General features: G+C 51.9%; 1 protein-coding gene and 1 long non-coding RNA gene across 2 annotated transcripts in view; one reads left to right on the forward strand and one right to left on the reverse strand.

Moving 5' to 3' along the window:
* Positions 1 to 808: 808 nt before the first annotated feature.
* On the reverse strand, positions 809 to 16629 carry SPEF1 (sperm flagellar 1). The gene is made up of 7 exons (XM_038400555.2): positions 16412 to 16629; positions 13978 to 14089; positions 13280 to 13436; positions 7599 to 7647; positions 6151 to 6217; positions 4677 to 4788; positions 809 to 2631 (listed from the first exon to the last, which is right to left on the reverse strand). Exons 1-7 carry the CDS (start codon positions 16626 to 16628, stop codon positions 2524 to 2526), a joined length of 822 nt encoding a protein of 273 aa, XP_038256483.1. The 5' UTR covers position 16629; the 3' UTR covers positions 809 to 2523.
* Positions 4820 to 27273, forward strand: part of LOC122459772 — a 28246-nt gene continuing 5792 nt past the window's right edge. The window contains exons 1-2 of the long non-coding RNA XR_006280669.1: positions 4820 to 5219; positions 26616 to 26724. This is a non-coding gene — a long non-coding RNA (uncharacterized LOC122459772). The remainder of the gene's footprint in view (positions 5220 to 26615; positions 26725 to 27273) is intronic.

Here is a 27273-nt window from a genome sequence, read left to right on the forward strand (position 1 = left end):
AGCATCTGATACCTGGATATTGGTGGAGGTGACCAGCAGGTCTCGCGGCAAAGTGGATATTTTGTCTCCCATGCTTTGCTTGGCATTCTGATCTTTCAGCCTGCAGAGGTATCGACTGCCATGGTAGGATGCACAAGATGGAGCAGAGATTAAAGATCAGAGGAGATGCAAGGAGAGGGTGCAGGAGCAGACTGACTCCGGAGAGACAAGGATCCTGATCCAGCATCCCTTTACAAAGCACAAAGGGATGACGCTCCCCTTGCCACACAGGAACTATAAGGGAAAGCAGCACAGTGACTTCCCTGGCTCAGTTTAGTGTCAGCTTGACAGCCCTGGGGGCTGAAGACCCCAGCAGCAAACTTCCCTGCACTGTCCCAACCAGAACGGATGTCCGGGGAATTCGGTCTTCTTGGCTCATTCAGTCAGTGGTCTCTCTGAGGCTGCCAACAAGGGGACCAATTAATGTTGGCAGCTCTGGCCCTGATGGAACCCCTCCATTCAGAACTGGAGTGGGATCCTGAGTGGCCCAAAGTCTGTTGATATCAGTGGAAAGAGTCCCAACGACACCAGTGGGTGCCGGATCAGGGCCTCATCAGATGGGAGCCACTTTCAGGCCCTACCAGTGAGCAGGATGGTTCCTAACCTAAGCGTTCCCATCAGCTGCTTCTTAATGGTATCCTTATGTTGCTCCTGCCTTGGAGAAACATGGGGCCAGACCTGCTCTCCCTGACCCTGCTGCAAACCAGGACTAACTCCCCAGAGGTCAATGGGGCAATCTCCCTCCACGGGGGAGTCACTGGGGCTTGCGTGGGAATTCAGCAGTTCTCCAGGACCAAAGGAAGCTGAAGGCAAATGTGTCATGCCAAGCGATAGTGCAGCGAGGTCACTGACTGTAGAGAAGATAGTGAAGCGAGGCCTGAACCCCAGCCTCTGACCCACATACCTCAGAATTTCAGGAGGTGTCAGTCTGAACCCAAACGTTGGCTCCCTTTGGGCCAAAGCAGCTCTTTATCCAACACCCTCCAGCTCCCACATGTTCAGAATGCAGGGCCAGCTTCGGCAGCTCAGTCCCATCCCTAGCTAGAAGAGCATTTATAGGCCAGATTCTCCACTGATGCAAGTCAGCATCGCTTCACTGACTTCAGTACAGCTACTCCCATTTACAGCAGCCGGGACCTGGCCCATCGACCTCAGTACAGCTACTCCCGTTTACAGCAGGTGTGGGGCTGGCCCAGAGTTTGGAGCTTTCATGTCTGAGCAGCGCAGCATCTCCCCACAGGGGCCTCTCTGTGGCTGTGATTGGTCAGCCCTCCTCCTGTTGCGATTATCAGCCCTTGGACCACCGCAGAAATGGCTCCTTTCTAATCAGGCAGCCTTTGAAACCCACCCAAGGGCCGCAGAACCCCAACAAACTGTAAAGAGCAGAGAGCCAGGAGCTGAGGGCCTTTTCATGCTTGTATCCAAATGAAGCCCAGAGTAAACCTGATCAATGGGTGGAGGCGACCGATCTCCACAGGGCCTTCCTCAGGGTGTGTCTACACAGCACCAGCTGGGCCTGACAGAGCAGGAGGGACGTCAGCCTGGGTAGTGCTGCCTGGCACAGAGCCTGGCCATGCATTCTGCTCAGTACCCTGTGCTGTGTTGGCTTCATGGCTATGTTACCTGCGCTAGCTGCATTCAAGCTGGCTCAGGTAGGCTGCCCTGTGCACAGCTTTTGCTGCTTAGACAGATCCTTACCCTTCAGTGGGAGTTGTCCCTGAGTGAGGGCTCCAGGATTGCTCCTGTAGAAAAGCATCCTTGTGAATGATCCATTCCTTCCCCATGCATCTCCAATCAGCTGTCACCCAAGAGTCACCAGATGGAACAAGAGGGGTTTGTTTGGGGCTCTTTAAAAGAACTAACAAGCAAAGGGGTGGCCTGGTACTAAAGCCTAGAAAGCAAAGGAGTTTATATTCAGAGTGAAAGTTGCTGGATTTGGTTAGAGATAGAAAACCTAGCACTCGAAATACTGCCTCAGCCCGATCCCCTTCAAGCACATTTGTGAGTGCACATTTGCACTAGCATTTCTTGCAATTGTATAAGTGCATGCACAACTGCAGGTCCATGTCCAAAACTGCAATGAATGCAAAGCCGATTGATTGCAGCTGCATGTACGTGACTATCAAATGCATGCACAATCACCGGTGCACTTAGACAATTACAACACCCTCATGCACAATTGCAAGTGAGCTTCTAGATGTGTATTTGCCACCTGTGCTTGTGCACTTTTCACTCTTGGACTCTAGGCCTTATTTTTTCTCCTCAGTCTTGTCCTTGGATTGTAAGTAACTGGGAGCCCTGTGTCATTATTCAAATTCAGACCTCTACCGGTCCTGCCTGTGATGGCTTGGTCTCTCCGAGCCCAGGAGGAGCGATTAGCAGTGGGAGAGGCACAGGAACGCCGGCTCTTACAAATGTGCCGGTAAGAAGTTTGCAGGTGTGAGAGTCGCAGGGAAGGGCACGGGAGGGAAACCAAGCCCTGCCTCATTTCTGTTTCTGCTCCACTTGCTGGAGGCGCCTCGTGAGGTCGTCAATCCGAACGTTCTTCAGGTGGAGCAGGTGTTCCAGCCGCCGCACCTTCATCTGCAGGATCTGAGCAAAGGGAAGCACATGCTGGCTGTGGTGATCGGCCTTTTTTAAGGCGAGGGGCCCAAATCAAGCCCTTTGTTCCAGCTCCCTGGGCCTTGCAGGCTGGAGCCTGTTCTGAATTCTGCAGCTTGTGCCTGTCTCTGCCTATTTTTAACGTCCTCTTTCTCCTACCTAGCTTTTATTGAGGACTTACCAGTAGACCTCAAAGCACTTTGCAAAGGAGATCAGCATCATGATCCCCATTTTATAGATAGGGAAATGGAGGTATGGAGAGGGGTAGAGATTAGCTCAAGGTCACCTAGCGGGACAGTGGCAAAACCAGGACTAGAACCCAGGCCTCCCGAGTCGAGCACTCTACCTACTAGGCTATACTGTTTCTCATGAAAAAGAATCCAGTATTTATTTTTTTTTTATAATCTTGTGCTTTAAGCCAATGGCAAGCTCTAACAGGATCTTTTGGGCTGGCAGTAATGACCGTGTTCTCTTCTTTTGATCTCCCATCAAAGATGCAACCAGACCCTTGTTTCTACCTCACATTTCCAGGAGTGTCACTTACTGGGGACAAGATCAGTAGGATCACCCAGCTCTTGGATATCGCATACTGTCATAACACCACTTGTTCTCACCACCTTCGGAGACCGCCATAAAACGCACCTTCGCCTGCAGAGCTTTCAAGAATGGCCCCAGGACTTCACAGTGTTTTCACCCCCTTGGCACCGTGCCATCACCTGGGGGCTTATGCTTATCTGAGCTTTTTGTCTGGGTCTGAACCTGACTGCAGGCTTCTTGGAGCTGTGGCTGCATCTCACATGCAAGTACAGAGCCAGGCTGACCAGCAGGGCATGTGGCTGCACAGGGAGCCCTGCACACGAGTAATGATGGGCTATGGCTTGCTGAAATCTTGGCCTTGTCTACACTTGACTTATTGTCCTACCATTTCCCACCATTGCAAGCCCAGCACAGCAGTCCATGGGACCCTACCCATCCCCAGCATTTTAACCACAGTGGCTCTGTCTCCACTGCAATCCACTAGCTTTGCTCTAGCTTGCTCACATACCAACAGCGGCCAAGCCCAGCAGCACGGGTGTCAAGTGGCTAGCCTGCACCGAAGCCCATGCTCCCATAAGAACGGAGAGCCTGGGTCAGACCAAAGGTCCATCTAGCCCAGTATCCTGTCTTCTGACAGTGGCCAATGCAAGGTGCCCCAGAGGGAATGAACAGAAGAGGGAACCACCACATGATCCATCCCCCGTTCCCAGCTCCTGCCCGGACACCACCACCAGCAGTGAAACCAGAACTACATGGGCTGCAGTCACACATCTGAGTGCAGTGTGGACATACTGTGAATCCTCACCCAGGGTTCTTGAGCCCAGACCTATGGGGCCCTGGGCAGGCGGCATCACCAGGCAGCCTTGGGTGCATGGACCATGGCTCTGCCTATATCCTGGGAGACCAGTCACTGCAGGAAGTGCTGCCCTGGTAGAAATAACTGGCAGCTCCTCCCATGAGCAATCATTTGCCCAGACCTACTATTTAAGCCTGGAGGGAGGAGCAGGAAGTTGTCTGTGCAACAAGGAGGTCTTACTTGCAGCTGAGATAGACCCAGCCCTGTTCCCGATTCCTCGCCCTGACCTCTGGTTCATGGCTATTGATTCTGGCTTGACCCTTGGCTCCAGACCCCAGCTACCAACTCTGGGTTGACCTCTCAAGCCTGACCGACTACAGCTCCAACCACTGGACCTGGCCACCCTCACCTGCATGGAGCTGATTAAGATGCTGGCAGCTGGTCTACACTAATGGTCCCACCATTGCGACTAGTGGAGGAGCTGAGTTGGAGGCAGCAAAGGTGGGTAAGTTCAGGAAAGCCAGGCTTGTGCAGTCACCTCCACGCTTGTGGAGGACTCCCGTCCCGTGGGCATCATGGGAAGTGGATATTCCCTTCCCAGAGGGTGGGGTGGGATGAGCCATTGAGGTGGGTGTGGGCAAAGCCTGGCTTACTGTCAGAGGATGCCTTGCCGTTCCATGGACAGCACGCGAACTGTCCTCACCTGGACCGTTTCTTGACAAGCCAGCAGAGCCTGCTCCCTCTCCGTTAACTGAATGCGAAAGCTGGTGTCTCCCTGCAGAGCCTGGGCATAGCCTTGCTGGCCCTTGTTCATCCTGGGAAAGAAGTAAAACCAGAGAGATAAACATAGGAGGAGGAGAGACTTGCCCACACTGAGCTCCGTTGGATCGCGGAGGGTCCCCTATGGAAGGGGTGGGAGCCCCATCATGGGGGCCATTGAGAACTAGGCTGGATGCAGCACAGGTGACTGGACTGCCCTCCATCAGCTACTTGCTGGACTAGATGGGCAATAGTGTCTAAAGGGAAGCAGTGGATGTGCCACTGTCTGGGCATTTCAGACAGACTGGAACGAACAACAGGCCCCATCTCTCCTTCTGCAGGTCATACTCAGTCTTGGCATCAGAGCACCTGTCTCCCACTGGCCTGAATGCACTGGGGCCGAGTGAATTGACGAGCCAGAGTCTCCCATCCCATGTGCTGATGCAAGTCAGGAGGAACTCCAAAGCCATCAACAGGGTTACACCAGGTGAGAGAAGATTCGGGCTTTGCCTCTCTCACTTACATAAGCCACCCTGGGGTAAACCCTGGCCCACTGGTAGACATAAGGGAGGCCAAGGCAGACATCAAAGTTCCCTCTTCCTTCCTCGGGACATCACAGGTTTAACCATCTCAGTGAGTTACAGGATGGTCCTTGAATGTTTTGCTTTAGGAACAGTCCCTGCTGCTCACTGGGATCTGGGCTGGCAGCAGAGAGGGCTACACACAGCAGCATGAAGGGGAGAAAGTGCCAGGCCTCTGCCGAGCAGGGGTTAGGTTGGCACCACTAGAGTGGCCCAGGCAAACAAAGCCCAAGCAGGCGGCCGATTCCCCTGTGCCCTTTGTTGTGAGGCTGCAAGGTGGCTCAGCTTAGACAAACCCCAGCAGCAGCAGCAAGAGGCAGAAGGGGTGCAGGGGTTCTGAGCAGTGCTGGGGGCGGGGGCGTCCTGGCACATGCTAAGGGCCCGATCCTCAGCTGGGGTAATTCAGCCTCATGCTGTGGATGATAGTGGAACTTCACTGACTTACCCCCGCTGAGGATCTGGGCCTGTGTGCAAATATGCGACAAAAGTACCATGGTGATTTCCTCTTTGCTCAGGTGGGCCATTCACTTCCATAAATCTTGGGGGCAAAGCTGCCCCAGGCAGGAAGGGTTTGCATTTCACTTGCCCTTTGGGAAGGGTTGGATTGACAGTCCTGTGGAGTAGGGGCCTCCATTTTCCCCATAGAGCAGTACAGCCCAGAGGACGGAAGGGCCAGCTACCTGCCCCTCCCCCAGACCCTTGTGGAGCACCTGAGCATTCCTTGGAGGGCTCCCAGCCAAGGAACCAGGAAGGGGCCATAGTCCTAAAGGGTCATGTGGGAACTGTATCAAGAAACACTGTGGTCAGTTTGTGCGGTAATCCCAGGGCAGACTTTACCTTTCAGCTCGTGGGGACTGATGCACGTAGATCCCTGCTGCATTGGGCTTTGGCTTTGACAAGTAGCCTGGGTAACACAAACCACGTTAGGTTACAGCTGCAGATCAAGCCCTCCGTTACCCCAGTGTAACCCGCTTCCGTGGGAGCCTCAGCAAGGGCAGAATTGAGCCTTAACTGAATACTGGGAAAGTGAGACCTTAGGACCCGGGGCAGCTTAAACACTGGCTGATTGGCTGGGTGTGGCCAGCCAGTTCTGCGAGGACCGGGGCTCATCTGGCCTCTTCCAGCAGGGTCAGGTTAGAACTACTGTCTGGAGCAAGGAACTGCCCCTGCCACAAGTCCCAGTGACTCCCCCAGTGAGCAGCAGAGAGGTGCCGCACACAGACGCTGGGGTAGTTTACTTGTGTGCCAATGTCACGTCGGGCTCTAGGAGCTCACAGGTATGGGCTAGGAGTCATAAGGCTTCAGAAGGGGCAGCTCTGAATAACCCCAGAGGGGCTAACAGGAAGGGTTTCATGCTCGAGCCCACTGGGGAGATGGCACTTTGCTAGCACCGTCCATCTGAAAAAGCTCATGTACACCTAGTGCTGTCAGTCAGCATTGCCGTTATCCCTGCCTTACCTAGCACATGGAGAGGGGAAGTGACTTGCCACAGCAAGTCCATGGCAGAGCTGGTTCTGAACCCCAGATCTCCTGACTTATATCTTTGTTCTTTAATCCAAGACCATCCTTCCTTCTGCTAGCTGGTCCCCTTAGAAAAAGCTACAAGGACTTACAGACTCTTCGGATTCCTAGAGGCCAAGCAGTTGGTGAAGAAGCCACTTGACCTATGAAATTGCTGCAGGTCTTTCTAGAGCTGCAGCATCGTAATAGCTGGACTCTCCAGCAACAGTAATTAATGTAGCTGGTTTTGTGGTTAAGGCACTGGGCTGGGACCAGCAGATCCAGCCCAATTTGTCGCTCTGTCACAGGCCCTGGGTAAGTCACTCGGGCCCAGATCCTCTAAGGTATTTAGGCTCCTGACGTCCATCAATTTCAGTAGCCATTAGGAGTCCCTCTCTGAGTGTCAGCTTACAGGAGATAATCTTCCCATTCTCCCACTCCTCAGCTGTTGTGTACATAGAATCATAGAATCATAGAATATCACGGTTGGAAGGGACCTCAGGAGATCATCTAGTCCAACCCCGCTGTTGACACTACGTCTGTGCAGCATCCAGCACAATGGGGCCGCAAACTCCATCAGGCCCTCTAGGTGCTAGTGTAATGCAAATGATGCATCTTCCTCACACCCCTGCAATGCAGGACAGTGCATCTCCATTGTACAGGCGGGAAACTGAGGCACAGGGAGACTGAATGACTTGCCCAGGGTCACAGAGCCATGTGGCAGGGATGGAAGCCAACTCCCCCAGAACACACATACTGCTCAGAGAGACTCCCATCACTCCTACCTGTTTCCATATGGCTGTTCTCATTGAGTGCATAGCGTGTGCCCAGCTCCTGCACAGAGAAACACATGGTTCAAGTGAAAATGCCTTGCAATCCGCTGTCAGCTTCGTCCCAAGAGAGGCCTGGCAAGACTTCCTGATCATTGCCATCTCGCCACCTATGGATGTTGCAGAGATCAGTGGGTCCGAGTGAAGGCAAAATACAAGGTGGCACCCAGGACATGGGCAAAGCAGCTCTGATCCCATTCAGTAGAGGGCAGTGGTGCACCCCAGCCAGTTGCTTGTACAATATCCGATAACAGGTGGGACTGAAACACTTGCGGGGGCCTTAGACTGAAAGCCTTGCACTGCCCCATCAGTGGAAAGAATGATCAAGTCTTTAGGAAAGATACTGAGGATGGGGGTCCCTATAAACTCAGTAGTGGGGGTTTCACAGGTCAGATGGGGCCCATTATGACAATCTAGTCTTACACCGGGGAAAGGCCCGCACCCAGTGATTTCTGCATCAAGCCCAGCCCTTCTGTTGGAGCTATAGCACAACATATAGAAAGACATCCAGCTGGGATTTAAGGCCCTCGAGTGATGGGGAACCCACCACGTCACTAGGGTAGGTTGCACCAACAGTTAGCCTCATCATTTACAAAATGTACACCTTATGTCTAGATGGCATTTGTCTAGCTTCAGCTGCCAACCACGGGGTCTCATTCTACTAGATTAGAGCCCTCTGCTATCAGAAACCTCTTCCCCAGGAAGGCTTTGCAGGGTTTTGTACAGTTAACTAGACCTATTGGTCAGAGAAATCTGGTCATCAATTGAAATCCCCTTTTTTCTTTTAAGTCTAATAAAAATACGTCTGGTCTAGTCTCAGTCTGGTTGCTAGGACACTGGTGTCCACATTTCCAAAGCAACATCACCACTGGCACAAATCGGCCACCTCACTGCCAGTCTCAGCAGAGAGGCGGCCCATTGAATGGGCCATGGAGACAACACTGTCCTCACCTCGGTGGGGCAGGGTCCCTCCGGCACAACTTGCCCTGCTAACGCCTGAGCTGTAGGCCAGCAGCGCTCACTCGCTGGGGCTGTCAAGCTCGCACTGAAGAGGGGAAGAACCGCAGTTGCTGGGATTATAAGACACTAAGTCTATGTGGCTGATTACAGAGCATGGGTGTATGGTGAGGGAGGGAGCGGCCACAAAGATTCTGCAGTCCGTACAAGCAGTGAGAGGCGTCACCTCTGAAACAGCAGTGAGTGGACCTGCCAAAGTAGGGCAATTGCATAATGACTGGTGTATTAGCCATGCAGATGGTGCACATCTCACTGCTGTGGCTATGGTGAACATGCAGGAGCGGGTGACGCTCAGCCATAGTCTGCTCTGCAGCAATCTCTACACCCAAGGAGGGACCAGATCAAGTTCCAGCAGAGCAACTCCACTGGCTCCAGCGGAGTTATTCTGGGTTTACATGGGCGTGACAGAGAAGAATCTGGCCCACTCTGTATACTGGTGTCCGCCCAAGGCCCATGAGTAAGAGCCATCTCTCTCCAGCAGCTGTTCTCCAGCAGGAAATCATCCCCGGTGACCAGCCAGGAGAAGAATTGCTTTGCTCTGATTGACACGGGTAAAACCAAAGTGGCTCCATTGCAGACTATGGAGTTACTCTGAATTTACACAGAGAGGTGTGAGAGAAGATTTTGGCCCCGTCGAAGCTGTCTGGCAATCAGGTCGTCTTCGAAGACCAGCAGCACGCTGAAGGCCCCTGCGCTCTTTTTCTGGTGTGTTCTGGTGCAGCGGCTCAGCATGCAAGGCTGCAACTGCCACGTACTGCAGTTTTCACATATTCAGAAATCTGTCCTCACCTTGTCCTGTATCTTTGAAAAAGCGGAATCATGCTTTTTCCACGCTGCCCTGCTTTCCCAGGGCCTTACTGATCCTTTCAGACTATTCATTTTGAGGCCTCTGGTCTTCATCAAGAATCTGTCTCTGTAAAATTCTCCCTGCTTTGCCACAGCAGATGCTCAACTGTTTCCTTTACCTTTGCACAACCCAGGTTCACACAACCCAACTTTGGTCATTTAGTTCTACTCAATGTGCACATTCTGCTCAGTGAGCGGTTCGCACTCTCAGGGTAGTTACTGTGCTGTCATAGCTGTGAAGGATAACGGCATCCTCAAAGTTCGGGCATATTTCATAGACCCTCCATCCTTTCCTCTTTGTGCCATAGTTCTTTCCGTTCCGTCGTGAGTTCTCCCTTAACCACACTTTTGCATTCGTGTTGAGGCAGAGCTTGTCTACACGTACAGCACTGCAGGCTTAGGGGGAGACACGACCGCACCGACGAGGAGATTCTCCCATTGGTGCAAGTACTCCCCTTCCTCAAGAGGCAGTAGCTATATTGACAGGAGAAGCCCTCCCATCAGGGGGGCCAGAACTGGGAAGGGGGGCATGGCCTCCCCCACTTTTAAAAGTGGGAGGGCCATGCCCACCCACTTTTTAACAGGGTGTAGTTTGGGGGTCAAGGGGCCATTGTCCCGCCCAAACTGCAAGCCTGGTGCAGGTGCAGCCCCTGCCGGTGACGCCAACCTCTTCCTCATGGGAGGGCTAAGGTAGCCCTTAGTCGCCCCCACCATGTGGTCCGGTCCCTCTCAGAGCCGCTCCCCACCCCCCAAGGCCCTGCCCCTAGCCAGGCTAGAAGCTGCAATCAGGCCATGGTAAGAGCTGCCCAGGGAGCCTGGGGTGCTGTCAGGAGCCCTGGACTTTCCACCTGCCCATGGCGGTGTGATCCAGGGACACGGGCACCCTGGCCCCAGGGCAGGTGGAAGGTTCAGGGTTCCCTACAGCGGCCCGGGCTCCCTGGGCAGCTCCTACCACTGCCTGGCTCTGGCTTCCAGCCTGGCCAGGGGCCGGGGCCTCCAGGGGAAGAGGCAAAGCAGTGGCAGGGCCGCTGAGAGGGACCAGGCCTCATACCTCCCCCCCCCCACACACACACACATCTCTACTGAGGTTCCGGCGCTCCTGCCTCCCGTCGACATAGCACCGTCTGCAGCAGCAGTGTGGTTGGTAGAACGGCATCGCTCAGAGGTGCGGATTTGTCCAAGTGACGTAGTTACACTGAGACAAGTCTGTAGCGTAGACCAAGCCTCAGGGGACTCTCTAGATCAATCTCCTCATTTTCTAAAGTTATTTTTTGCTGCTTTATCGCCCATTTCATTGCCTGGCATCCCAACGCCTGCGGCAGCCCGTGCTACTCCTACACGTACACCTCGACACTACCAGCCCCAATGCTCCCCCCGAGCCTCGTCACGATGCACAGCAGGAATGAGGGGTGTGGCCGAGAAGGGGTTAAGGGTGAGCGGCTGGAGGTGGGCTCACACTGAAGGAGGAGAAGAGACCTCCCCGACCCATGCCTGAGCTTCAGAACAGCTCCACTCACCTGGCTTTAGTGCCCCTTCATTAGCCCTTCACCACTCACTCAGTTTCCTCCTTCCTGTGCATCTATCCCAGCATCAGAGGTATCAGCTAAATTGTCAGCTCCATAGAACACCCCCAATGCCCTCTGCTGACTCTGAGGGATAACCGGTATCTTGACAAGACCTGCCTCTCACCCCATACCCAGTCTGATAGGGTCAGCTGGGCACTCTGTTCCTAGCCCTGAACTCTCAGCACTGGTAGCTGGGCTCTCTCTCTTGACCCTAGTGGTCTGAGTCCGATTACCACACTACTTGGAGTGCTGCTTGCATTGAGCTTTTGATCCATGGTTATTTCTATTTGATTTCCATCACTCGCTGGTCAATAGCACATTTCTGGTGGCAGCCATAACCATTTTATTCGCGGCCACACCCTGTGAGCTGGTCAGAACAACAATAATTTTGCACTTGTTTAATGCCTTCTATCTGAGGATCTCAAAGCCCCGTACATACACATGATGGGGTGTATAAGCCACACACAGGTAGACAAAGGGTTAACAGGAGCTGGTGGGCCCAGTTAGCTCTCCCATTTCCACCTGGGGAGAGGGTGTTTGGCATAATTCATACTCAGACCCAGCTGATTCCCTAAGGGAAGGAGCTCATAGAATCATAGAATATCAGGGTTGGAAGGGACCCCAGAAGGTCATCTAGTCCAACCCCCTGCTCAAAGCAGGACCAAGTCCCAGTTAAATCATCCTAGCCAGGGCTTTGTCAAGCCTGACCTTAAAAACCTCTAAGGAAGGAGATTCTACCACCCCTAGGTAACGCATTCCAGTGTTTCACCACCCTCTTAGTGAAAAAGTTTTTCCTAATATCCAATCTAAACCTCCCCATTGCAACTTGAGACCATTACTCCTCGTTCTGTCATCTGCTACCATTGAGAACAGTCTAGAGCCATCCTCTTTGAAACCCCCTTTCAGGTAGTTGAAAGCAGCTATCAAATCCCCCCTCATTCTTCTCTTCTGCAGACTAAACAATCCCAGCTCCCTCAGCCTCTCCTCATAAGTCATGTGCTCTAGACCCCTAATCATTTTTGTTGCCCTTCGCTGTACTCTTTCCAATTTATCCACATCCTTCTTGTAGTGTGGGGCCCAAAACTGGACACAGTACTCCAGATGAGGCCTCACCAGTGTCGAATAGAGGGGAACGATCACGTCCCTCGATCTGCTCGCTATGCCCCTACTTATACATCCCAAAATGCCATTGGCCTTCTTGGCAACAAGGGCACACTGCTGACTCATATCCAGCTTCTCGTCCACTGTCACCCCTAGGTCCTTTTCCGCAGAACTGCTGCCGAGCCATTCGTCCCTAGTCTGTAGCGGTGCATTGGATTCTTCCATCCTAAGTGCAGGACCCTGCACTTATCCTTATTGAACCTCATTAGATTTCTTTTGGCCCAATCTTCCAATTTGTCTAGGTCCTTCTGTATCCTATCCCTCCCCTCCAGCGTATCTACCACTCCTCCCAGTTTAGTATCATCCGCAAATTTGCTGAGAGTGCAATCCACACCATCCTCCAGATAGGGGAAGAAGAGAGCCAGAAGGGGGAGACATGGGAGTGAGAAACCCAGCAGGAAAGCATTCTGGGGTTCCTCTGCCTGTGAAAGGAGCCAGGGGAAGCTACAGTGGAGCCCTGTGGTGGGCCCTGAAATAGGGGAAAGGCGCCAAGGAGGTAGCCATGTACATCAGTGTATGTGACTGGGCTGAGTAACTAAGAACCTGATCACCACAGGGTCTGAATGGCCATCAGATGGAGAAGGGGAAGGTCCTGTGGCTGTTCATGGCATTGCAAGGAGACGTGCTGGCTGGTGAGTCACTATTCTGCAATAAATGAATTAACCCCCACCCACTCGCTGGAAGGGTCTAGCAAGCCCATTTTGAAAACAGGGAAACTGAGGCACACAGCGATGAAGTGACTCTCTCAAGGGCACATAGCACATCTGAGAGAGTCAGAAACAGAACTCATGCCTCAGTCCCTGTGATGAATCTTACACTTCCTGCACTTTAACCATGCTCCTTCTGAATGCAGTTTATTGGCTCTGTGTTTGTAAATTACACCTAGTTGTCACAGCTGTAGGCCAAGCTCCAAAGTGCTCACCCAGCATTTGCTCCCAAGGCAGTTTGCCTGAGCAAGGACCTCAGCACATGGCCCATATACACAATAGGATCCTACACCACGTTTGACCATCTGAGCCGCCCTCTCGTCCCTCAAGCACCGCTGACCTGATATGTGCTAGATGCCACCTTGCTCTGCTTCTGCCTATCCTCGATTTTCTGCCGCAGTGGGAGCAGAACTAGCTCCACCATGCCGGGCGTGCACTGTACGATCTTCCGGATCATGTCTTCCGGGATGGAGAAATTCAGCTTGTTCAGCACCTTCCTGCAAGGGTACAAACCGCCCCACGGTAGGGGAAATGGTCAAACCACAGTACGGGCACCCACTCTGTAGAACTGGCTTGAGTTCCTATAATAGTCTCATGTGGAAGTATCTCTCCTGGACTAAGGGGCCTGATCCTCGGCTGGGATATGTGGGTGTAGCTCCCTCAAAGACAATGTAGCAACACTGATTTACCCCACGGAGATCATGCTCAGCATGCAGGAGAGCATTGCATAATGTCTAGGATCCTCGCTGCTCTCTTATTGTTTCCAGTTGCATCCCTGCCCGAAAGAGGTCTGAACTCAGGAAGGCTGCACACTTGGTGGGGAGTATCAGACGAGTTATGAAGTCCAAGCCACTGTTTGTTCTTTTTTCAAGGGAGTCATCTCAAAAAGCTGCATGGTATTGTCAGTGGGTTATGTCAAAAATTGCAGAGGAAACACAAGGAACTGAATCACTGTTTTCCCCCCCCTATGTACCCGCAGCTCCATGGCCTGACCTCCCCAGCACCATGCTGCCTGATGGGCGCTGGGCGCATGTTTACCTGTTGAGATGGCCCCAGTTGGAGAGTTTCTGTTGCGTTGAATTAGCTGGGACATAATTGTGCATTTCCACCATTTTGGGAAAGTAAAATTTCACCACTTCTGCCACTAGAACTGCATAGGAAAGAAGAAGAGGAATCAGTGACAATGCAGTGCTCGGAGAGGTCAGATGAGCATCATGCCATGATCTGCATAATGAAAACAATGAGATGCCTTTTATTTATATTTATATATATGGATGCTCAGGAAAGATACTATATAAACCACAGCCAGACTAGTTATTGTCTGTCAGAGATTCCAGATCTAAGATGATCAATTCACAAGTGAAAAAGAAGGGTTCCTTACCTCATAGCAACTGTGATTCTATTTCAAGTACTTGTCCAAGTGGATCCCACTCTGGAGCAGATGAGCTCCATGCAGGAAGTGCATGCCATGGTAGATTAGCCACTGGGCCAACGGGGCTGTGCCCAAGGGCACCAGACTATTGGGGGCACTAGAAAAAAAAAGTCTGCCGCCAGACGGTGGAAGCCCGGAGCCACGGCAGAAGCACTAGGTGGACGGGTGGGGTGTGGCGCTCCCCAGCAGAAGCCCGGAGCAGCGGGGGAAGCACCAGAGCCCAGACCCCAGCTGCAGTCCCGGGACTGGAGGCGTTCTCACTCCCCGCTGCAGCCCCAGGGCTGTCGTGGGTAGGGACAGAGCTTTCCAGTCGGGGGCGGGGGGCAAACAGGTTGCGGGCTGCAGGGGGGGAGCAGAATGGGGCAGTACTGTGGGTGGGAAGAGGCAGAATGGGGTGGGGCCATGAGCAGGGCTGCAAGTGGAAGGGGAAGAATGGGAGCAGGACTGTAAGTGGAAGGGGCGGGGAGGGGCCACTCACTTGCTCTGGCCCAAGAAACCTTAATCCACCTCTGAGTGCATGCATGGGACTCATGCACTTCAGATGCAAGAGCCACTTGGACAAATACACCAAAGAAGAATTCATCTCTTCTAACCAAAAACCCTGCAAACTTGCCCTGGGATCAGAAAGGTATCCAGGTTATTTCACTTTCATGCACAATCCACAGCAGTAAACAGCATTACCAACCCCACACAGTCAAAAATCATAATCCAGACCCAGGAAAAAATTGTAAGATTGGCTTTTAAAAAAAAAAAAAAAAATCAAGATTTTAAAAATAAATGTTGGCTCTATTTGCCTTGGGGTTTTTTGGTAGCCTTTAGAACTCATGTTTTCAAGCTTTTTTCTGTAACCAAGAGAGCTAGAGACCTACTTTCCTATTTTTGAAATGAAAGCTGAAGTTCTCACATAGTCAGCTGACTTCAGCAGCTGAGGCTTTAAGGAAAGCCTGAACTATGAGAGAGTTGTGATAAGTGCTCAAAAGTTGGCAACACCACCTGGTTCTGCTGGCCAAAATTTACCTTTAGTAACACCTGTGCACCTAGGGTGACCAGATGTCCTGATTTTATTAGGGACAGTCCTGATTTTTGGGTCTTTTTCTTATATAAGCTCTTATTACCCCCCCCCTCCTGATTTTTCACACTTGCTGTCTGGTCCTATGTGCAGCCTCTTCTTTAGGCGTTGTGGGCAGCTGGCATAAATTGAGACTGCTCTTATATCAAGGATTTGGCCAGATGGCTCCAGGATTGGGGGGCATAGAGGAGACTTAAATCTACCTTTGTAAATAATCCTAGTTTCTGTGTCCAAACTGCACACAGCACAACTCGGGAATTTGTCCGCAGTCGCTCACCTCTTTCTTATTAACCCTATAAGAATCTTATTTTAAATTTAGTTTTCCTCTCTGTGAATATTGCTTGATTTTTAAAAACAAACAAAACAAAAAACACAAAAACTTTTTTAACCAGAGGGTGAAATGGACATACTCCCCCCACATTCCCCACAACCCCAATCTGCAAATGGTAAAGGAGGCCCTGTCTGTGGAGTTCAGAGCTGGATTCAAACTCTCCCAAAGTTCATTGCATCCCAAGGATGGACGTGGCCAGTTATAGAAAGAGGGGTCAGCGGTAAAGATCAGAATTGTGTCTAGACCCCCAGAGCACTGGCTATTTGGAATCAGGATCCCAGGTTAGTCCCATTACAGAAAGAGAACTCAAACAGCAGAGTCTGGCTCCAGGTCTGGACTCCACCAGAGCTCAGGGTATTTCGATCCAGGATCCCAGGTCAGTCCTGCATTCAGAGCTCAAGCCATCCAGTATAGGTCTGGGCTCTCCTTGAGCTCAGGGAATTTGGATCTGGGATCCCAGGTCGGTCCCATTGCATACAGGGCTCAAGCCATCCAGTCTGGATCCGGGTCTGGGCTCTCCCTGAGCTCAGGGTATTTGATCGGGATCCATTCCTGGGTCACTCGTAGGCCTCAAGCTGTGAAGTCTGGACCCCGGCCAGACTGCGGCCAGCTCCAGGAGCTTGGGATCTAGCTCCCCAACCTCCATCGCTGAAGTCCCGGGTGATGTTCTTGGGTCGGGACAGGGGGATGGCATCCACCCAGCTGTAGAGCTCCTGCAGGCTCTCCTCGTCCAGCTCCCGTTCGCCATCGGCTCGGCCGCCAGCTGGGCCCAGGCCAGGCCTCTCCACCCCCACGCCTGCGGGGCACGGCCAAGCTCGCCCCTGGCTCTGCCTGCCCACAGGGCTGGAGGCAGCCATAGTGTTTTCATAGAACCATGGCAACGGCCAGCTAGACGGGGACACTCAAGGGATTCTGGGAGTTGTAGTCCTCTGCCTCCTGAAGAGGCTGGGGGCAACCGTTGCCAGGCAACGAGCTCGCCTAGCAACACAGCTAGGGCCCAGCTCGCAAGCTGCCCTGAAAGGATGCAGCTGATTCCAGTGCCCGGGTCTGGGGGATTAATTAATATATGAATTGCACCTCGGCAGCACCGCCAATCGCTACCGCCAGCCGCCCACGATCAGGGGTTCTGCTCGGGGCCCCAGCGCCAGCGTGACCGAGAATTGCCACGGTCGTTGAAAAACAGGCTGGGCTGGGGTGCGCAACGGGCCAGGGCCTAGCAGCTCAGGGCGTGGAAACACCCAGGGACAACGCTGCGATCCACAAAGGGCCAGGCTCGCCTTGTCCCTCTGGGCCGGCGGCTGTTCCACTGTGATAAACACACAGCGTCGCTGGGCGGGGTGGGGGAGATGCTGCAGCCTCACAACCCTGGTCCCGGTCCTGGTCCCCCGCCCCAGTCGCTCTTTCACTGGTGATCCACCAGGGAACAGCTTCACCAGGAGAGACTGCGAGATTCCCTGCATCAGAATAGCTCAGTGGTTGGGGCACTGAGCTGAGAGTGGGGGACCCCTGTTCAAATCCTTTCTCCCCGGCTGGCAGAGAGAAGGGAAATTGAACCTGGGTCTCCTGCATCCCAGGTGACTGCTCTAACCACTGAGCTAAACAGTACAAGGTGGGCACTGCCCCCATCTCCTCCTCTGGCTGGGTGGGATTGGATGCCACTGAGCACGGATCAGGTCTGCGTGTGACCGACCTGGGCACCCGAATGCCTGTCTTTCTCCGATTCAGAGGTCGCTCTGGGGCCCGGGGGAGATAGGGGGCCCACCCAGTGCCTGGTAGGAGGCAGCAGCGTGCATGCCTGAAGTCAGAAACAGGTGGGGGGGAACTCCAAAAACCTAGACACCAAGTGAAATTAGGCACCCACAGGTTTTGGGAAGAGAGTTTTGTGGATCACAGGGGAGCCAAAACTGGGACTTGGGTGCCTCAGGCCAGGGTTTAGGTGCCTAAGTACCTTTGTGGATCCCACCCGCGTCTCTAGCCCTGTGGGTTGTGGACAAAAGCTTTACAATGCGAGCCCTAAAGTCTCGGAACAAAAGGCAAATAAAAGGCCTGTCATGGTGGGACTCACCCTGTACCGCCTCCTGCTGGTTGTCCAGGGACTTAGCTCTTTTCAGCCAGGAGCACCCTCTGCCAATCGCTGTCTCGTTTGCCGCTGGCCCCGTGCCCCTTCCGGCCCCCGGTGCGCTTCTAGATTAGGGTCTTCCCCCTGGCAGTACCACCTTAGTCTGGGTCTCCCTCCCCAGGAGACCCCCTAGCCCTTATCCCTCCCTTGCCTCAGTGGCTACTGTCAGTCATCATCTAGCCCCCGTCCCCTGGGGCAGACTGCCGTCTGCACCACTCATCACCGGCAAGGGGGCGGTTGAACCAGCTGCCTCTGTCTAGGTCTGGGCTGCTCCTCTGCAGCCTTAGTTCCCTTTCGTGGGCCTTTACCTCAGCTAGGCTGGAGCTCCCCAGCTCCCTCTGCCCTTCCCCAGCACTGCCCTGCCCTAGGTACCCTCCTCAGCTTCCCTGGCACCCATGTCCTCTTCTCCTTTGTAGCTAGAGAGAGTGTCTCTCTCCTTCTGGCCCACTGCCCTCTATAAGGGCCAGCTGGGCCCTAATTACACAGGCTACAGCTGTGGCTGTATTCCCCAACAGCCCAGCCCTTTCCCTCTCAGCCCTCCCAGGGCAGTTTTAAGCCCTTCAAGGAATGGTGGGGGACCACCCCGCCACAAGGCCCAACATGTATTATTTTTAATATCTCATGATTTTTGAGCACTTAGGGTTAGCAATACTGCAGCTCTACTCTCTAGCTGATCAGGGCCCCCTTGTGCTGGGCACTGAGCATACACCTAGTGAGAGACAGCCCCTGTCCTGAAGAATTTACAATCTAACTGATTATTATTTCTAGCTACAAAGTGCTATCACCATCCCTGATTGCAAAGCCCATAGTTACCAGGCTCTGATGTATGTGGTTGACCCTCTGAAGTGCTGTCAGGTTGGCTGCTAAGAGTGTGTGAAGAAACAGAATCAAAACCAGGAGGTTTTAAATAAATAGTAAAGTGTTTGGTTAACTGGTCATTCCCTTTCCCGCTCTGATCTTCCCCTCTGCTGTTCTGGCTGAGAATGGGAGCAAGGTAGCTGATGTAAATGATTCTCTTACTATTTCTGGGGTCAGGCAGAAGCAGGAAATACCTGAAATCCTACAGAGACTGGATTACAGCCTTTTTAACCTGCTGGTCATCTGCCTGCTGCCTCAATTTCCCTCTTAGGCTCCCCATAGATGCCTGCGGACTCTGTTTGCTACTGCAATATATGTAATAATAAAGGTAGTTTGTGCCCCCAAATGAGGTTTGTCTCTGTAAAGTTATAATCCATCTTTACTTGTTACAATCCAGATGTAAAGTTAACTGGGTTTTGCTATTTAAAAAGGGGCTTTTTCTCAAAGCCCAGTATGAATAGAAATGCTGCCCTTTCTCTCAAAGTCCATGAGAATAAGTGTTTTGTTTGGATTGACACATTCCTCCTAAAGTGTTTGCAACCCAAAGAGCTATTTATAGCTATTTCTATGCTAGTTATCACTGCCATATCTGAATTCCTCGCAAATATTAATGCATTTATTTTCACACCACCACCGTGAAGTAGAACTAGCATTATCTCCATTTTACAGAAGCTCACGCTCAGAAAGATCAAGTGATCTTTCCCAGGGCCACCTAAGGAGTACATGGCAAAGCCAGAGATAACAGTTTTTCTGGTTCCCAGTTTTGTTTCTGAACTATCAGATTAACCTTGGGCTGATCCAGGAACAGTGAAGCTGATCCAAAACTGACAAGAAACAACAGTGAAACTAACTGGAGTTTCTCTTCATCCCCCCAATCTGAGAGGATTTTACAAGAAACAAACAGCACAAAAGTAGGTGCTGTTATTCATTTCTTTAATGCTTTTAATTTAAGTGCCAATTTTGCAGAGCACAAATTCCAGAAGTAGTCACACAGTCCTTGCAGTTTATAACCTAAATGATGCTTAAAGGCATATTTGATTGTTTAAAAATACAATTTTATTTTAGTAAAATAAATAACAACACAGGTAAGGCCATTTAGTTTATAAAATGCCAATTTTAGCCTGAAAATTCACCTCAAAGTAGGGTTGCCAACCATCCTGGTTTCGCCGGGAGTCTCCCGGAATCAAGCCCTATCTCCTGGAGGCTACTGAAGCCAAACCAGTAGATTTTAGGCTGCTAAAAGTCCAGCAGCTCAGCGAAGTTAAGATAGGCTCCCTGCTTGCCCTGGCCCCACACTGTTCCCGGAAGTGCCACCCGGCCAGAGGCCACACCCCTCACCCACTCCCACAACCCAAACCCCTGCCCCAACCCTGGGCCCCCTCCTTCACCCAAACCCCTGCCCCAGCCCAGACCCCCCACACTCAAACTCCCTCCCAGAGCCTGCAACCCTCACCCCCTCCTGCCTGCACCCAATCCCCTGCCCCAGCCCTGAGCCCCCTCCTGCACCCAAACTCCTCCCAGTGCCTGCACCCCAACCCCTCCTGCCTGCACCCCAATCCCCTGCCGCAGCCCTGAGCCCCCTCCAGCACCCAAACTCTCTCACAGAGCTGCACTCTGCACCACCTCCTGCAGCCCTGCCCCAAGCTCAGCCCAGAGCTCCCTCCCACACTCCAAACCCCTCAACCATAGGCGCCAACTTCTACTGGCACCGCTAGATGCTCGACCCCCATCTGCTCCCGGCTCCACCCCATTCCAACCCCTTCTCCAATGTCCCCGCCCCAACTCCGTCCCCTACCTGGCCCTATTGGACTCCTTCCCCAAATCCCCACCCCGGCCCCGCCTCTTCCCCGCCTCCACCCCTGAGTGCACCACGTTCCCACTCCTCCCCCCGGAGCTTGGTACAGCTGTTTGGCGGTGGCAAGCGCTGGCAGGTAGGCAGAGAAGCAGGGACGCGGCGTTCTCAAGGGCGGAGGAGCAGATGAGGTGGGGGTGGGGCGGGGAGCTTGGCTGCTGGGGGTGCAGAGCACCCAATTTTTCCCTGTGAGTGCTCCAGCCCCGGAGCACCCACGGAGTCGGCACCTATGCCCTCAGCCCCAGCCCTGAGTCCACACCCCAGCCCCCTGCCGATGAAAGTGAATAAGGGTGGGGGAGAGCGAGCGACGGGGGGGGGGGGGGGATGGAGTGAGTGGGGCGGGGCCTCGGAGAAGGGGCGGGATCTCAAGAAAGGGGCAGGGCATGGGTGTTTGGGTTTGTGTGATTAGACATTTAGCAACCCTAACTCAAAGCCCCAATGCTCCAGTCACTTATGTGCTTAATTTTACTTACACAAGGAACCCCAATGACTCACATGAGTAAAGTTAATCCCTAAGTCTTTGCAGAATCAGGGCTTGTATATGCAAAACACAGGACAGCAGGCTGGTACTAACGTACTTTCCCAGAGAACCCTGCTGCTACCTTGCTATTAAATAAAGTATCTGGAAATCTTTCTGAGCACCACTAGAGGGTAATACAAGATCCCCCAATTTCCTCCCCCAGGGAAAGGAAGAATTCTGCTGGAATCTGCTGCTGCTTGGTAATACGCAGCCAGGTTTTTGCTTTGCAAAGGACTGAGGCAGAGAAAACCCTGTGAAAACCCTGGCTGGCTTTTGCGGACCTCAGGAAGACGGAAATTTCACACCAAATAGCAAATAACTGATGCCCAGCTGCCACAGCTTGCAAATGGGACAGTCAGGCTGCCCCAGCAGAGAGAGAGAGGCCCTGATCCTGCCTCTGGTGAGCTGACTGCTGTGCCCAGGGCAAGACACATTGACTTCACTAGGCCGGCATGCTACATGTTGCAGGACTGGGGCAGTAGCTGGGATAGATACGTGGAGCGTCATGTGGATATCAAGGTAGCAACGGACTAAACTGCCAGGGGAGCAATGGATAGGAGTGAATCCCCTTAGATTGCTCTGCTCCTTAGGAGCACAGGGAATGGGGTCAGCAGCTGATGTGAATCCTCCCCAGCTCCCTGTCTGTGTGCTGGGGTTTATCTGAGGCTGCAGCCTTTCTGATTTACGGCTGCTTCGTTCCCATCTGCCCCTTGGGCAGCTCAACGCCCTGCAGTATCGTGAGAGGGCAGCAGAGATAGTGACCCCAGCACAAAGGTCAGGCAGGTCTTGTATGTGTCCTGTTTTCACAGGCCAGATCCCCATTGGAGGCGTCACAGAGAATCCCAGCCTGCTCAGACCTAGCGTGAAACCGGCTGCAGGGCTGGGGTCCCCGTGCAGGTTCAAAGCTCAACCTGCATCCAAGGCAGGCCCTCTGCTCCCCACTCCTTTTGGCTGCAGGGCTAGGCGGGAGGAGTCCAGCTCTCAGCCTAATTCCCCCCTCCCGCCAGATTATGGCAGTGGGACCAAACTGGGATGCAGTTCACAGCCTATTTGCACCCCAACCCCAGCAGCGTCTCTAGCTAAGGTATTTACATGCCCCCTTACTCTGGCTAACGTGAGCCTCTTGTTAGCAACACCCTGTCAGGTAGGGCAGGGGTGTTATCCCCACTGTATGCTGGGGTGTACTGACGCTCAGGTCCTGTAAGGCAGGCAGGCACCTAAATACCCTGGAGGAACTGGGCCTGAGTTAATCACCCAGGGTCGCAGAGGAAGCCTGTAGTGGTGCAGAGAATTGAACCCAAGTCGCCCCAGTCCCTGGCTGCCACCCTAACCCCTGGTCCAGCCTCGCTCTGCTTTGCACCCTAAGAATTGTAAGCCAGGCTCTACACTTGTCCCTGGCTCCCGGTCCTGGGCTCAGACCCCTCTTCACACTGCAATGGAAGGTTGTTAGCGTGACCCTTATCAGTGTAGTTAATTCCCTGATCCGCTTTCCATCCCAGTCTTGCTTCCTCCCCTATGTGCTGCCCTGTGCTGCCAGCATCCCACACCCCAGTTAGTAAGTGACACCTCTCCCTTGAGCTGTGAAAAACATTACACATGCGCCCCCAGCCCCGCCCAGAAAACTAAACAACAGGCCTCCATGCCCATCAGTCCTGAATCAGAGTTTGATCCAGCTCCTGTTGGACTAAGTGGAAACCCATTGAATTCAATGGATCAAGCCTCTAACGCTGGCAAGGTGACACTTCATACTAGAGATGCCTTCAGAAGCGTCTGTAAGCCATTTAGGATTTGCATTTCCATCTGGCTTAGTCCGACTCTATAGCATGCTCTGTAGATGCTATTTTTGCTATTGGATTTAGCCCCATCGTAGATTTTATATTGCTATAAGAGCAGGAGATAAAATGTTAACCCACGGATCTGAGCAAGTGTTGAAGACTCCAGAGCACCATTGTGTTCGTGGGGCCTGGCAGAATGTATGCTACCTAGGAACACAGGATGGGAAGGAACCTCCCAGGTCTACGAGTCCAGCCCCCACCATCGCAGGCAACCCCCTCCCGTTCCAAAGCTTATCATGCTCCATCTTCAGACTAGTTAGGTTGTTTGCCTATTGGGTTAGAATCCTTCTTCTCATTCCCAGTCTAAACGTATGCCTGGCCAGTTTATCCTCACTGGTTCTTGGGCCAACATTATCCTTTAGCTTCAGTAGCGCTTCACCCTCTCTGGTGTTTACTCCCCCAGCCCCATGTCTTTATAGATCCCTGCTCACTCTGCCTTTTTGCCAGACTAAACAAACCAAGCTCCTCTAGTCTCCTCTCATAAAATCCACTGTCCATTCCCCTGATCATCCTGCTAGCTCTTCTCTGCTCCTGATCCACTTGAAATAGTTTTATAATACCAAAGGGTGATTATTTGTTAATCTGCTATATCATCTGGAATAAATAAATCATTTTTGGCATGAGTTTAAGTGGCTTTGATCCAGTCAAATTTCACAAACAGCAGGCATGCTGTTAGTGTCTCTACTTCACCATACCTTTGTTCCCCCATTTGGAAAATAAAGGGAGATAATGAATGCTTTGAGACCCACAGATGAAAAGTTCTGTGTATGATCATTCTTGATGTGTGATGGGGTGTTAAAAACTGGGTTAAAATGGTAGACTGTCACTATACATTTCAGAAGGATTTCCTGGTCCAGCTTGTTCCAGGCTAAGGGGCTCTATAGAAAAGTGTGGGATCTGGGCCTAGCAGCAGTCAGTTCTGCAGACAGGCAGGCAGGCAGGCAACGGTAAGGTAGGGCAAGTTGTGCCTCTCTGTTTAGAGAGCAGCCTGATTTTTTTCTCCCTCTGTTTTTGGTTCTGGTGTGTTGTTGTTCTGAATTCTACAGAATAAAGTCCTGTTATGTTGCAACCTTCTAGCGAGAATACTGATGGTTTTAGCTAACTTCTCTGCTTGTGTGTCATAAACATAACACTGTAGGGCCTGGCAATGCAGACTAGGACACAGGAGACCCGAGTTCTAGTCCCAACTCGGCCACTGACCTGCTTGAACAGATCACTCAGTGCCTCAGTTTCCCCATCTGTAAAATAGGCATAATGACATCGCCCTTCCCTTTGTGAAGAGCTTGTGAAGAGCTTGGAGAACTTTGGGCAAAGAGAGTAAGAGTAAAATTTCAAAAGTGATGGAGGAGCCTAGTTTACATTTTCAAAGCAATTCAGCCATGAGACTGCGGCTTCTAGGACCCAGATCCTCATTGGTACGTAGGTGCCTAACTACCTTTGTGGATCTGGGCCCTAAGTATCTACCTCACCTCTGAAAATGAGCCTTTGGCTCCTAGTCACTCAGGCCTGGTCTACACCGAAAACTTAGGCTGACGTAGCTCCAGCACTCAGGAGCGTGCAAAATCCATACAGCGATTTAGCTACGCTGCACTAACACCCAGGAGAGGCAGCTAGGTTGAGGGAAGAATTCTTCTGTCCATCTAGCTACCGTTGGGGGGAAGTGGAATTCCCATCAATCTCTGTAATCTGCATCTACACTGCTGGGTTATAGCTGCATAGCGTGATACCCCAGCAGTGTAGATAAGCCCTCGGATACTTTTGAAAACTTTACCCTAAGGGACGTACCCAAGGTCACACATGGAAAGTCTATCTGAGCTAGGGATTATTGCAGTATAGGCACCAGAGTGCTCCAGGATTCCTTAATCTGGGTCAGGGTTTAGGGATGTTTCAGCTGATGGCAATCAGCCTGTCTCCATTGAAGTCAATGCTGAGAATCTGGCCCCCCAGGTGCAGGGGCACCAGGCAGCACAGCCTGTGTTTGTCCATCTGGGAGCAAGAAAACCACCGCATCTGTCTGTCCTGCAGCCTCAAGAAAGAAAAAGCCCCCTTTTATACTCAGCCCAGCCCAGGCCTGTCTCTCCTCTATCAAGCCAGACGCTATAGTCTCAAAAGAGCTACAATAGAGCAATATTTGTAGCTGGCGAGGACAAGCCTTCCCTGCAGCAAGCGGCTCCTTAGGCTGCAAAGACCCCATGTGGTTTAACGAATTTCAAACACAAGTGTTCCAGTCTACCCTTCAACGTCTGCCTGGCCAGATCCTCCCAGCCATCTGACCCACACTTGCCTTTGTCTCCCAGACAACTCCACACACTCTGCCAAAGCTCTCTCATCCCCAGAGGCACCACGGCGCCAACGGGTAGCAATGCGCCCATCTGCCCTCCTTGAGGAATCACTGTCAGGCAGGAAAAGCAGCTGGGGGGCTGCCCTGAGAATGAACCGGGTGCTCAAGAGAGAGCAGAGACGGCAGGGAAAGAGAGGCTGTTGCTTTATCGCTAGGGAATGAAGATGGCAATTCCTTGCTTTATAAGCAGCACAGAGCACGACAGCACCCATAACAGAAGGCACCTGCATCCACATCTCATAGGCAGCAAACTAACCTCCCATCCTTCTGTTCAAAGTTACTTACAAGGGGAAATCAATTGAAGCTTCTGCCCTATTTTGCTTCCTTAGGATGGCTAAAGGCTAATGGCCTGGAAGGTGTTTTTTTTTTTCCTCCATTTTTTCCTATTTGTTTTTTTACTGTAAAGATATCAGGAATAATAAGCCTTGTCTTCCAGTTTGTGTTGTTAGTGAACTGTTTAGATGACTCAGAAAATATGGCTGAGGACCTTTCTTCACCTTTAATACAAATGATACGAGTGCTTAATTTTTAACAAAGAGAGCTTTTCTCCCAACAGTTTGTTATACATTTGTGTTAGTATGACCCAAGTAAATAGATTCCAGTAAAAACTCCTCCCACGCTCAACTAACCAGACTTCACTTCCTTGTTGTGTCTGAACTCATTAATTTGTTGGTTCTCCAGTCATCCATCCAGGGGTACAGAAAGCGTGATATTCGAATTTAAAAAATGAGCAGAAAGACAGTGTTTCTTTCCTTCCTAGTACATAAGAAGCAAAAAAAGGATACACACCCCACACCCCTGATTTCTCTCCTCCTAAACTCTGTTTTTTGACTTAAACTCTGCACTCCCAACTTCTGCCTCACACAAGAGTTTTACAGAAATGCTAGAATGCTCCCAGTTTCAGAATGGAAAACAGACTAAGGGCTTGTCTACACAGAAAAGTTGCTCTGGTTTAGTTAAATTGGTGCAAATCCCTGTGTGCATGCTCTTATTTGCTTTGTGTAGTTCATTTCTGTCTACTTTAAACCTGTTCCCAATCTATTTAACAAACTGAAGTAACCCGTGTTTAAACAGAAATAGGCATGTCCACACGGCCTTTTGCCCTGGTATAACTAAGTAGGTTTAAAAATCATGCCTTCAGTTAAACAGGCAGCTCTGCCAACAGCAAGCTCTAAAGTGGCTAGTAAGGTTTTAAACCACCCTCTCTGGAAGATGGAGATTAGACCTGCTTCCTGGCTTTGGCAGATGCTGCCAATATCGCCTGTCATAAGGATTCCAAAAGCAATTTGAAGTAGGTCAGTACCATCTTTGTTTTACAGATGGTGAAACTGAGGCAGAGAGAGGGGACGGGACTTATCCATGGCCAAACAGTGAGTCAATGGCAGCATCCCGATTCCTACTCAAAGCACTAAATCTCCTGGAGGACAGGTATGGATGGTGCATACAAGGCAAAGGGAAGGTGGGGCACCTAACACAGCCTAATCTGACCCCAGGAGTCAGGAAGTAACTCTTGGAGGTCTGAGTTTATGAAGCAGCCTTTGTAGGGGACAGGCCCTTTTATTAGGAAGGAAGAAGGGGAAAAACCCCATCATCGCTAGGGCATGCTGCAATGTTACAGCGTGAGATCACAGCAGACACACGGCAAGGGGCTTTTGGTAGCTGAATTAAACCTGAAACCTTAGCTGTGCCCCTGCCAGGGTTACAGGACACATGGATGGAAGTTGGGACTGACTCGGAAAAAACACCCGTCTTCTAAACACGAAGCCGTCCCAGCTTGGGCTGGGACAATGAAGTAGGGTCAGGCTTAGTGAGCACTCAGCAGGTGAACTGCCAAGGAAAAATGAGGTGGTACGGGAACCAGTAAATAAGTAGCACCCTTCCCTCTGTCTGTGCTCCATCATGGTGGTTGGGGATGCTGAGTCAGTGCTCGGTCATGGTGCTAGCTGGTGCTGCGCCACTAATGCTGCAAGTTGTTAG

This window comes from Dermochelys coriacea, chromosome 4 (genome assembly GCF_009764565.3).
Source record: "Dermochelys coriacea isolate rDerCor1 chromosome 4, rDerCor1.pri.v4, whole genome shotgun sequence".
In the NCBI taxonomy this organism is placed as follows: Eukaryota; Metazoa; Chordata; order Testudines; family Dermochelyidae; genus Dermochelys; species Dermochelys coriacea.